Below are 12,838 nucleotides of genomic sequence, written 5' to 3' on the forward strand. Positions count from 1 at the left end.
CTCTGGGGTTCCGTGTGGAAAGGAGTGCGAGGGGGTTCGGGTGCAAAGTTTAGTTTCAAACCGTCTGCAAAGAACGGCGGTGCCGCTGCTGCTGCTGCTAGTTCTCCTTCGAACAGACTGAGGCGGCGGCGGAGGAGAGCAGAAGCAAAGGAGCCGGAGCGTCGACAGCCTGAAGCGGCCGAGGCGCAGTCGAAGAGCCGCCGGCCGCCGCTCCCCCACCTCCCTCGGCAACAGCGGCCGCTTCGTGGGCGCCGCCTGGGTCCTGCCGGGTCCGCTCCGTCTCGGGCGAAGATGGGCGCGGAGGCTCCGGTCCGGCGCCGGCACGGGTGCCGCCGGGCGCGCCTGATGTGCATGCTGGCGCTGACCTTCCTGTTCTTCGTGGTGGAGGTGGCGGTGAGCCGCGTGACGGACTCGCTGGCCATGCTGTCGGACTCCTTCCACATGCTGTCGGACGTGATGGCGCTGGTGGTGGCGCTGGTGGCCGTGCGCTTCGCCGAGCGCACCCGCGCCACCAAGAAGAACACCTTCGGCTGGGTGCGCGCCGAGGTGATGGGCGCGCTGGTCAACGCCGTCTTCCTGACGGCGCTCTGCTTCACCATCCTGCTCGAGGCCATCGAGCGCTTCACCGAGCCCAACGAGATCAAGCAGCCCTGGGTGGTCATCGGCGTCGGCGCCGCGGGGCTCCTGGTCAACGTCCTGGGGCTCTGTCTCTTCCACCAGCACGGCGGCGGCGGAGGAGGTCACGGCCACTCGCACGGGGGAGGAGGAGGGGGCCACCGGCGCCGGGGCAAGGCAGAGCAGCCTCCCGGAGAGCGGCAGAAAGAGGAGGAGACCAACACCCTGGTGGACAATTTCAGCAGCTTCAATGGAGTCAGCCTGGAGAAGCTAGGTGAGCTGGGGGTGGGGTGGGCGAGCAGGCCTCCCCTCTGCCCGGGGATGCCTGGCTTCTCCCAGGCACAGCCCCAAATATGAGGGGTACCCGGAAGCGGTCGGAGCCTCCATCAGAACCAGGTTATTGGGCTGAACAGGTCTTTAATATCCCCACTAAGCTGATGGTCTGGCAATATTTCTAGTCTGCACAAGAGCTTGTAAGCAGCACTTCTAAGCAGACATTTGCATTCTGTAGGTTCCTAGATAAAATGAAACTGCCCTTTCATAAGGAGTTGCACACTTCAGATCTTGTAGTTGTGGTGGTGGTAGTTGTCATCGGTGCATAATCTGCCTCCTATTGCAACTTGGTTCCATTTAAAGACCTGGCAAAAGAGGAAGTGCTACTGGAAACCAATACCATGCAAAGGCTTTGGGTGTAGATCAAGGAATGTCAAGGAGCTCATTCTGCCCATCAGGAATGTTGGGAAGGCAGTTAACAGAAGCTGCAGCAGCACCCATTCGTTCTGTTTTATGGAAGGACCCCTTTGTACAGAACAGAAATACACTTTACTTTATAGAATAAGTACCTTGAATTCCCTACATGAAAGCCACCAACATTTCACAGTCTTTGCTGGTGGCATTAAGCTTTCGCAGAACGCAAGGAAAGGAACTACTGCAGTGCTTTTCAAATTTCTTACCTTTAGAGCCCCCTTCCCAAGATGTCTCCTGAGACAACCCAGCATGTCTGCCTTTGAACCTTGCAGAGGAGTCTGATGCAAATTTTAAAACACATAAGTCAGGTCAAGTATGCCTTCCATCCTACTGTAATGAAAAGTATGACTTTAGGAACCATAAGTTCCTGTGACCATGCATTGCAGGGGAAATTCAGTAGTGGTGGACAAGCTGCTACAGAGGAAGTTACTGCTGTTAATGTTCTTGCCACTGAGAAACCCTTGGGCTTCTCAGAACAGTTTTGACAACTGAGGCCCGATATAATCAGCCTTCTTTCTTTTACAGCTTGATGAATAATAATAATAATAATAATAATAATAATAATAATAATAATAATAATAATAATAATTTATTTATACCCCGCCCATCTGGCTGGGCCTCCCCAGCCACTCTGGGCGGCTTCCATAAAAACCAAAAATACAATAAAATATCACACGTTAAAAACTTCCCTGAACAGGGCTGCCTTAAGATGTCTCCTGAATGTCAAGTAGTTGTTTATCGCTTTGACATCTGCTGGAAGGGTGTTCCACAGGGCGGGCGCCACTACCGAGAAGGCCCTCTGCCTGGTTCCCTGTAGCTTTGCTTCTCGCAATGAGGGAACCGCCAGAAGGCCCTTGGCACTGGACCTCAGCGTCCGGGCAGAATGATGGGGGTGGAGACGCTCCTTCAGGTATACTGGACCGAGGCCGTTTAGGGCTTTAAAGGAAACTTTATATCCTATAGCACAATTTGGGCTCATGGGGAAATCTGCAGAACCCCCTATTTTAGGGGTTAACACGTTGCATTAAAGTAGACAGAGTGGCAAAGCTCACAGGAAGCTGCAGCTTCTGTTAACTGCCTTCCCAACATTCCTGGTGAGCAGAATGAACTCTACTGACATTCCTGATCTACACCCAAAGCCTTTGCATGGTATTGGTTCCAGTAACTAGAAGCACTTCCTCTTTTGCCAGGTCTTTAAATGGAGCCAAGTTGCAATAGGAAGCATATTATCCATAGATGACAATGATCATGACTATAGATGTGGAATGTAAAATTCCTTATGAAAAAGCAGTTTTGTTTTATTTCTGATCCTACAGAATACAGTGTCTGTTTATAAGTGTTGCTTACAGCTCTTCTACAGACTTGAAATATTGCAAAACTATCAGTGTAGTCAGAATATTAAAGACCTATTCAGCCCAATATAATTTCCTGGGATAGTACCAAAATAAAAGTGGAGTGGTACAAATGTTTACATTGTTGCTCATTGCTATGTCAGCTGAACTACTTCGCTCTGCTTTGGTATTCTTGCTTAATTTTGTTTTCATTAAAGCTTTTATCATTAGTAATTTGGTTTTTGTAAAAAATTGAAAATAAAGGCCCTATGTAGTTGGACTGTCATCTCTTAATTTCAGGCCACTGGAACTCATAATTGATCCTAGCAACATCTCAGATGAAAGAATTTGTTATCTACTGTAGAAATAAATGGGAATATATGGCAATACACTACTTTTAATATAATTTTAGTTTATGCCAGTAAATTATTTTATGTCTCTATTTCATGTTTTAATAGGGAGTCAGTGCTAGGATAATAGGCAGCATATTATGACAGCTGGTAGGATCTGGCCAAGTAGGTACGGCAAAGTTCCCTTTCATAGAGAAGTGGACCGACTTCTCTCTTTCTGTCTCTAGAGGGTGCATGTCTTATTTCTACAGCCCACCAGTCATCCTCAGTATTGGCACCTAGGTAGCACACGCTTGTTCCTCTAGGGGTGTATGTGGCCCAGAGTTTTCCACTGAAGCTAGTCCATACAGTTGAAGGATGATTAGCTGTCAACAGACTACACAGCTATATTTTCTTTACTGAAAAACAGGTGAATGGAATTGAATATGTTTTTAAAAAGTTATGCCAAGCATAGCAAACCTTGTATGTCCTGCCCCATGTATAGTAAGGATTTTAAGTTGAACGTAAGTTTTACAAAATACTACAGTGGTGCCCTGCAAGACGAATGCCTCTCAAGACGGAAAACTCGCTAGACGAAAGAGTTTTCCGTTTTGGAGGTGCTTCGCAAAACGAATTTCCTATGGGCTTGCTTTGCAAGACGAAAATGTCTTGCGAGTTCCTGCTGGTTTCCCCCCCCCCTTTTCTAAGCCGCTTATCAGCTGATCTGATCAGCAGATAAGCCGCTAAAAGCCGCTAATCCGCTAATGGGCTTGCGATTCTTTTCGTCTTGCGAGGCACCACTGTAGTGGGGCATAAACTTAGTCTGGCAATAGTTGGAGGTGATAAATGTTAGGCCTGGCAAGGCGAGACTATCACAATTAGGCAATATGCTGGCTTATTCACTGAGCTTTATTTCTTGGTGCAAAACAGGAAGGAGGATTTCTTGTGTAGGTCCTATAGCTGCAGGTCATGAAGCCTAATAGTGTTGTATCAGTGTGCTTAGTTCATATCTTAAGCATATACCTGTTAGCAGGCCTTGACTTTCTGCTACTTTTAAAAGCTGTCTTCTTTTTTTAGTATGCATGAACATAACTCTTGAACTCACTTGAGGATGCTACTTCTGGGACTTGTAAAGTACATTATATAGGTGGAGTTTACCTGGTGAAACAAGTGTGGGAGTTGTGATGGTTTCCAGTTCTACCGGTTATATTGGTGAAATCACCAGGCAAAATTTTGCTCAGTATCCATGCGTGAATATCTCAAAAACTTTTTTGAGTCTGTATCAATGCATGAATATCTCAAAAACTTTTTTCAGTTCACAAGAAGAAAAATCTCCTTTGATGTAATGGCTGGTTTGTATTGGCAAATCCATTTGTGTGATATTCTAGTGAGAGAACAATTGCTTGTGTCAAAAAGCTGCAGAGAGGTTTCTCAAAGCTACTAGTATCTGGGACAGTCTCTTTTATTTGAATCAGATTTGAGGGCACACTCGTAAAGGAGGATGGGTGCATGTTTGTTTCAACAAAATTCAAAGTTGGAATAAATTCCAGTTCAAAATAATACTTGCATAACAAAGGCTGCAGTAATGGCATTTGACTTCATACAGTCTTGACAGATGCCACTCTTTTTTGATAGACACCACCTGCCATTTTAGTGACATGTCTTCTCTGCCATTTCATTGTGGACATGTAGGCATGTATAAGCTGCTTCATATCTGTGACATGATTTTTCATGGTAGTGACATATTTCAACTGTTGTGCAGACTGGAGCTTTATTTTTTGTAAAATATGAAATGTCTCACCTCTCCCCATTCCTTGCTGCACACAGACTGCATGCTCCTTTAACCTTCCCTCCCTTTCCACCCAATCTTACTGAATCATTACCTAATTTAATAAAACAATACATGAGAGCTAGTGTAGTGTTGTGATTCTGAACTTAGAAGCCTCCATTCAATTCGTAGCTCTGCCACCATCAAGCCACCCTCTCTCAGCTGGCTCCCTTGTAATACAGATATAATAGTGACCTACTTTAGTGTTATAATAAGGAATACTGAGAATACATGGAATCCTTTGAATGCTCTGAATCAGTGTTTCTAGATTGCAAGTCAGAACCCATAGCTGGGGCAAACACCCAATCTAGACTAGCAGTAATACCACCATTTTGTTGTTTTTATCCTCTTGGGTTAGGATATTCCCACCCACCCCCCAAAATGAGAAGAGCAGAAAGGTGGTTATATTATTAAAATATTAATATTGGGATTCCTTATTACAGGTTGCTGTTAAAAGTGGGTCTGTGATCTGAAAAGAAGACTTCTCTCTTTAGTGTTTGAAAAACCACTGACTTGGTTGCTGTAACAAGTCATTATTCTGTAAAGCGGTGTGTGTATTCTAGTGGTTCCAAAACTCTACAAAGAGAAATGCCTTCCTCCTCCAAATATTATATTGTCCCCAATATTGCTAGCAGTCGGTTAACCCACCCCACAAGGCTTCCTATCCATGTAACAATGTTGCTCTTGTGTTTGCAGGTGATGGGGCAAAAGAGAACCAAATGGAACTTCAACCAAATGGGAATATTGATAATGACACCTCTCTGGACATCGAACCTGACGAAGACACTAGTGGTCAACTCAATATGCGTGGAGTATTTCTTCATGTTCTTGGAGATGCCCTGGGCTCCGTTATTGTTGTGGTGAATGCTTTAGTATTTTACGCTTACTGGACTCCTTGCCCTAAGGATGGGCCTTGTATTAACCCATGTATCAATGACGATTGTGCAGAAAACATTACTCAGTTGTCTTCTAGAATGAATGCAACTGAGTTATGGAAAATTCCTGTAGCTGGTCCCTGCTGGGTCCTATATTTAGATCCTGCATTGTGTCTCATAATGGTTTGCATTCTGCTCTATACAACTTACCCACTTCTTAAAGAATCCGCCCTTATCCTTTTGCAAACTGTTCCGAAACAAATTGATATTCGTTCTTTAAATGCGAAACTCCGCAAACTGGAAGAAGTTGAAGCTGTCCATGAATTGCATGTTTGGCAGCTGGCAGGAAGCAGGATCATTGGCACTGCTCACATTAAATTTAAGGACCCAGAAACGTACCTGAAAGTTGCGAAGGATATTAAAGAGATATTTCATGATGAAGGGATACACGCAACAACCATACAGCCTGAGTTTACTATTGGGGAGGCTGTAACCAAATGTGAACTTCCCTGCAGAACCCAGTGTGCTCTGAAGCAGTGTTGTGGAACTACGGAAAAGACTAGTGCAAAGAAGACCGATAAGTCCCCTTCCGTTTCTATTTCTTTCTCTGAAATAGCCATTGACTCTTCACAGCACAAAACCAGGAGGACTAAATCAGAGTGTATACCTGCTGTAAAGCTTGGGGAAGATCCTAACAAACAATTTGAATCGTCTTTGTAATTCCCAAAGTTGTGCTGAGTGAAGTCTGCATTCAACCACAGGTTGATTTTGAGAAGAAAGACTAGCATTAAAGAGACAAGTTGCAAAGTATTGTAATTGTTGAAATCCCTGTTCTGGTCACAATACTTAAATCTAGGCTGCCTGTTTGAAAGGATATAATTGTGCCGTCCCAACACAATATGTGCTTGTGTTAACTTTTAGTTGAATTGCACCGGAAAGTTTACAGATGCTTCAACAACTCTGGAGAACCAGTATCAACATTTCTGCCAAGATGCTTTTTTTTTTGGATTAAAAATTAAAATTGAGTTCTTCAGCAACCCATTTCTCCATTTGGAAATCAGTATGTGTTAGAGAAATCCAGGAAGAAGCCTTTCTACTTATTGTGTGTGTGAATGTGAATGTTTTACAAACCATAAAGAAAGGAAGCCAATAATTAGGCAGAATTATTTTTTTAAGGTAGACTATTTGAGGAATTTTTTTCCCTTATACATGAAAAAGTGAACCCTATTTCATGTAGGTTATACTCCATAGTATTAGTAGTAGCATCTTAAAACATATCTAGTACTGGTTTATTAAAAAAACAAACCCTGTTTTGTGTTGTACTGGGGGCCTAATGAAAAATGGCTGCTTTGAAAATCGGATTTGTAAAAGATATGCATATCCACATGACTGTAAGGATAACTTTAAGACAGAAATTGACCAGTCCTTTTAAAGGCATCTCAGTTTGTGCATTCCCCAATTGTATAGGTTTAAGAATTTTTTAAGAACACCTTACTTTCAAGTAAATTTATGCCAGAACTAGAAACAGCTGATATTTGTCATTGCGGTGTCATCCATGCCTTGCCGAAATGGAAGAGTAAATATTGTCTGGATTACATCTAGTTTTGAGTTAAAAGAATGTTTTTTACTTTTTTTAAAAAAACCCATGGAATTTAGCAGTATATAAACATTAATATATTCTCATTTGATGTATTTCATGATGAGCTGTGATGAGCCATTTTACCCAACGTGCAGCTGAAATGCATTCTTTCTAACACAATACAGGCAGCTGCTTCATGAAGCAACTGTTACAACTTACTAAGCTGCTTCAAATCAACCTCCTCAACCTGGTGCCTTCCAGATGTTTTGAACTGCAACTCTCCTCTGCTCCAATCAACATGGCAGTGGCCAGGGGTGATGAGTTTTAGTCCAAAACCACCAGGAGGGCATCGGGTTGGAGAAGGATGTAGCACACCTTGGCTTATTGTGACATGAGTGAGCTTTGAGATTCAGCTGTGAAGAGACCAGAAGCTCTCACATCCACTTTTGATCAATTGCAGCTGTTCAGTTCATCCAAACTCAATAATCATTATTAAATAAGATGTGGTTGAAACAAATCAACTTCAAACTATGGGTTGTGAAGCAGGCTTGTTTCAACAAATCATAGTTTATCCACAGTTTAGGTTTTGGATATAATGGTGAATTGTGCTCAACTGAAGCTAATAAAACAAAAACAAAACCAGAAGTGAAAGCTTTTGACTTCCTTGTAGCCACACAGAGGATCAGCAGGAGCTTGAGACTATTTGGGCCTTCTTCCTATCAATAAACCATGGCTTACTGTGACATCTGAACTCCTCCACCAGTCAATTCTCATAATCTGGAACACATTTTGTGTAGTGAAGGCATGTGTTGGAGCAAATTCTAGCCTACTTCAAACTTTTCTGCTCTTTGGTGTTGAGGAGCAGTTAGTGCTTCCTGTTCAGAAATGAAATTGCTGCACAAATTTGTGGATTGCAGTCAAGCCACTTGGCTAATCCTCTTAAAATCAGCCACCTTAGTTCTATTGAAGTTGCAGAGGCTAATCTTATGTTGAATGCAAGGATGCTAGCCAATAGGTTACTGGATCTCAACTAGCCTTTACCTGTTCTTGATCAATTAAAAATAGAGCTAATTCTTAAATCAGAGGTGGCATTAATGCTATTTCTAAAGCATTTTTAAGAGCCCTTATTGGAAGTCTTTATGGGATTGCAAAATTTCCTTATATATTTTAGTTATTCAAACAGTTGATTCATGTACAATTGCTGTAGAACCAGGAAAGAGGACTGTTGAGGTCTTCCTTATGCATTGCTACTTTACCTTTTTGGTGAGGGGGGGGGGGAGTGTAATTTGCATTGTTTAAATGCAGGCTCTTTTATTATATGGCTATTTAGGTTTGTTCCCCAACTTCAAAATGGAAAGTCACTAATTTGTCATTCTTGACATGGAATTGCAAACAAAGCAAGTGATCAGTCGCTTCCACTCTGCACCTCCTGCTCAGCAGTGTTGCAGTCAAACCTCATTTTTTTCAGAACAAAATTATTCTGTTAACAAGCTGTAAAGTGTTGGAAAGGTGTATTTGTGAAATGATCAAATACATCTACCTTTGCCTTCTGGGCTCTTTGCTATAAAGGCCACTTGTTTGTTAATACTCCCAGTTTGTCCCTCACGTATTATTGCATGCATGTAAAAACTGCTGTACAATTCTCATGGAGCTGTATTTTAATAAGATTTTTTTTCAGCTGCTTTTCTTTCACATTGACATGGCTAGATTGGTATAGCTGGGAACGGGCAGGCATGTATTGATGGACAGGCAGAAAAGCTACAATAATACTGTAAATTCTGGATCTTGAAGCCAAGGTTTCCTATCTTTTTAGTGCTAGAAGTATGAGCTTGCTCACTCTCTGTCTCTCTCTCCCTCCCTCCCTCTTTTTAAAATGTGCGTGGCCTATATCCCACATAGTAAACATTCTAGCTCAATAGAGTCTCACTTTTAACCTCATCTGCCCCCTGATGGGCCAATTTTTTCCCCCTAAGTTTCTGGGTTAGTATACTTTGCAATATGGTAATAGCTTTTTTCAAAGACTGCTGCGTCTCTCTAAAGCACAAACTTTGACTCTCATATTGAGTTTGCACTGCAGTGGTAAGGGAGAAAAGCAGCTAATTGTGTACCAGGTGTGGTCCTGATTATTATTATTACTATTATTATTATGCAATAGCTTGGCTTTTACAACAGAATATGTTGTGTTCATCTCTGCTTTTGCAGGTAAGGTTTCCGGTATGTCAGCTGTCTTAGGTACGTTTGGAAAAAATGGAACAGCTGGAGTACCTCCAAACTACAGGAGGCATTTTTTGTACTTGATTGTATATGAAAATATTGAAGCCAGTTTTGCAAATTCTTGTATAAGGTAGTATTTTTCTCCTGAATGCTAGTGGTGTTGAAGGCTGTTCCATGTAGATAAAAGTAATTAACACACTGTGCTCAGGACATGCATTTGTGGTGAAGTGGCTGTGCCATTTTATTCTGCTGAAGTTTTGCAGCGAAAACTAAACATAGCTTTCTGGGATATTGCAATGAACAGAGTGCTAAGCCACCTCACATTACAAGTTTCATTGTGAAAACACGCTGTTGTATTCACTGACTGTTAATATGTGAAGCTGCTCAAAGAGATTTGAAATGATTGAACACTTAGGGTCTGTTTGCTGCATCACGAAATATTTGTAGAACCAGCCTCTAATACAAAGGGTGGTATTCAGCCTTTTACTCAAGAGCAGCCCTGTGGAAATTAAAGGGCATAGCTTAGTAATGCCCACTAATTTCAGTGGGACTATTCTGAGCAAAACGTTGTTGAATACTACCCAAATAAATTACCTTTACAAAACAAAACTGAGTGTTTAACAGTGGTACCTAAAGTTCTGGAGAATGTTTCAAAACCACTTCAAGTGCTGGAAGCAAGTAGTGCTGAAGATGTATTTGTTATGTTATAAAATCTGCTCTCCCCCCCCCCCACTCTCCTAGCCTCTGAGCACCTCTAACTCTTGCTGTATGCCAATGAAGTTTCTGTTCAGAGACTCATTTAAGAGCACTGAGAGCAGCTCTGGCACTGACTCCACTGAAATAATGGGAAACTGTTTAGACTAGAATGCACTTTCTGACTTTTCTCATTGATGGGGCGGGGAACCACCTTTAACACTACGTCCTCTGCTTTTTGACTTTTTAAGTTTCTCGTGAAAGGAGTATTATGTATTTAAGGGTATTAAGTACAATATTTAAATATGCTGCTTTAATTTCATAACAGCATCGATGTAGCCTTCTGGGACTCTGGCTTATGTTTACAAAACAATTATTGAATATTACAGTAAATATTCTATTTTGGTTCTATCTTGCACCATTGCTCCACCTCTTGGTGGACTGAAAGGTACTATAATGCTTCATGTGCCTGAAATAAGAACATATGTGACAGATTTTTATTTTTTATTTTTTTGGTAAGCCAAATGCAGCCTTACTTATAACAGGAGCTTTCATACCTCTGTGATCCTGGGTTTGTCATTAAAATGCCTGTGTGAGGAACACTTCCATGTCTTACAAATGTGTGAGCCTGATTTTTCCCCCCTCCCCCACTTGCGCTCTCTCTCTGTTAAGTGTTCTTGAGCCTAGTCTCCAAACCCTTACGCTCAGTGGTAGCTAGAGAGGCATCTCTTAAATTCTATGGGTCGTATTCGAAACCAATGCTTCGGAGACATAATTGGCATATCTGTATCTCGCGACATCATGCCAGTGACAACAGGCTTCTGCTAAACCAGTTATGACTCTGTGTTTCCTTGCATAAAACCTGAAAACCGAAAAGGAAATAAATGTTGCTGTATAAAACATGAAACTTGGCAGGGTCCTTTGTTTCTCCTCTTTTAAACACCCCTTCGCTTACTGAAATTGATTTGGTAACATCAAAAACATTTCTAACTGGAGGTTTGGCTAAATGAATTTGTTCACAGTGGGGTGTGTGTGTAAGTAATGCAAGGTTAGTTTAATTAGAGTTCTGAGACATGAGATCTGGCTAACAAGGGTCCAGTTTTTCACCAAATCTCAAGCCCCAGGCCAGTTAGGGAGCATAGGTCTATAAATGCTTTCATACCCCTCAGCCTAATCTGGCTGCTAGGGCTGCGCACATGTTGCTACAGTCAGAAAATCAAGAAGCAGCAGAATCTAGATCAAATCTTCACATCCCTGATTCTGAACAGCTTATCAAGTCTACCCACCACACGATTAGTTCTGTGCATAGTTTTATCAGGGGTGCACTAGCTAAAAAGCCCATAAAAGAAAATTGCGTAGCATTAGTATGTGGTTGCTGACATCTCAAGTAGTTGCAGTGCCTATATGCAAATTTCTGCTGGCTCAAAGGTTGCACAAAGCCTGTTAAGAGAGAAGCCCATAAACATTTTGTTGAAGTCCTAATTTTGCCAAGGCTAAAATGGGAGGAAGACTTGGGCAGATCAAAGGCAGAAGAGATTAAACACTGCCACACAGGTCTTCAGCGTGTCTTTAAAGTGTCCATAAAGGAAACTATCCAGGGAAGCAAAAAATAAAAAAATCTCATGGATCACACAGCTGGGTAGATGAAAGAGCAATGAAGACATAAACTGCTTTGGGAAAATCTTGTTCTTCCCCTTGGAATTACACATTTTTTTGCTTGTGATCCAAGAGGTCTAACATTCTTGCTTCAACTTTAAAGCACCTGCTGTTCTTGTTTCTGGAAAATGCAACTACTTTGGTTGATACAAATATAGGCTGGGGTGGGTTTCTTTGTTTAGACCCCAAGCGCTTTGTTTTCGAATGTCTGTAGTCGGACGCTAGAAAACCTCTACAAACATTTTATAGCCTGACCTCCGGAGCAGAGCATTCATTTGCATATAGGTGGCTAGTAAAGACCTTGACTTGATCCCGCCTTGGTGAGCTCAGTGACATGCTTCAGTGCATTCTTCATAGATCCTTCCCTTGTATAGAATTGGCACCTGCATCTTGGAGCAGCTGTCCGGGCAGCATGCATTGTGCACTCCTTCCGAAATGTAGATGCATAAATTAAGTTAAATCCATATGGATTCACTGTCTACACATTGGCTTAAAGCATCTGTGTCATTTCACCACAGTGCTCCCTGCTTCTGAAGATTATCCAGGTGGGAGAATCATTTGGTGGGAAATGTGCTATTATTACTAGTTTGGCTGTGGGAGAACTGGGGCCATCTCTGCCATTAGGCAGAACGTGATTGCTACCTTAGCTCAATTTTTGACTGCTATGAAAGTGCTGAAAGTTGTATTTTGGCTGTGAGGGTGGGGTAAGATGCACGAGGGATTTTCTGCCTCGGGTGCTAAAATAACTTAGCTGGTTTGGGGCACTCTGCACCTTGACTGGGGGAGGGATGTCATTTATTGCAGTGCCTCAGGCAGCAAAATATATTGGGCTAGCCACGAAGGAAACAGAAAAGCCTATGAAGTGAATACCAGTTTAACGGTTGGCTTTTACAATGTGCTGTGTGAAACAACTAGACCAGGGGAACCGAAACTTTTTTCAAAGGGGGGCAGATTTGAAGTGAACATGTGTG

At 42.4% G+C, this 12,838-nt stretch overlaps 1 protein-coding gene across 1 annotated transcript; it reads left to right on the forward strand.

The window, feature by feature from the left end:
• The first annotated feature begins 18 nt into the window (after window positions 1-18).
• On the forward strand, window positions 19-11,118 carry SLC30A1 (solute carrier family 30 member 1). The gene is made up of 2 exons (XM_081187594.1): window positions 19-889; window positions 5,547-11,118. Exons 1-2 carry the CDS (start codon window positions 292-294, stop codon window positions 6,443-6,445), a joined length of 1,497 nt encoding a protein of 498 aa, XP_081043720.1. The 5' UTR covers window positions 19-291; the 3' UTR covers window positions 6,446-11,118.
• The last annotated feature ends 1,720 nt before the right edge of the window (window positions 11,119-12,838 follow it).

This window comes from Podarcis bocagei, assembly GCF_964188305.1.
Source record: "Podarcis bocagei genome assembly, chromosome: 3".
NCBI lineage: Eukaryota > Metazoa > Chordata > Lepidosauria > Squamata > Lacertidae > Podarcis > Podarcis bocagei.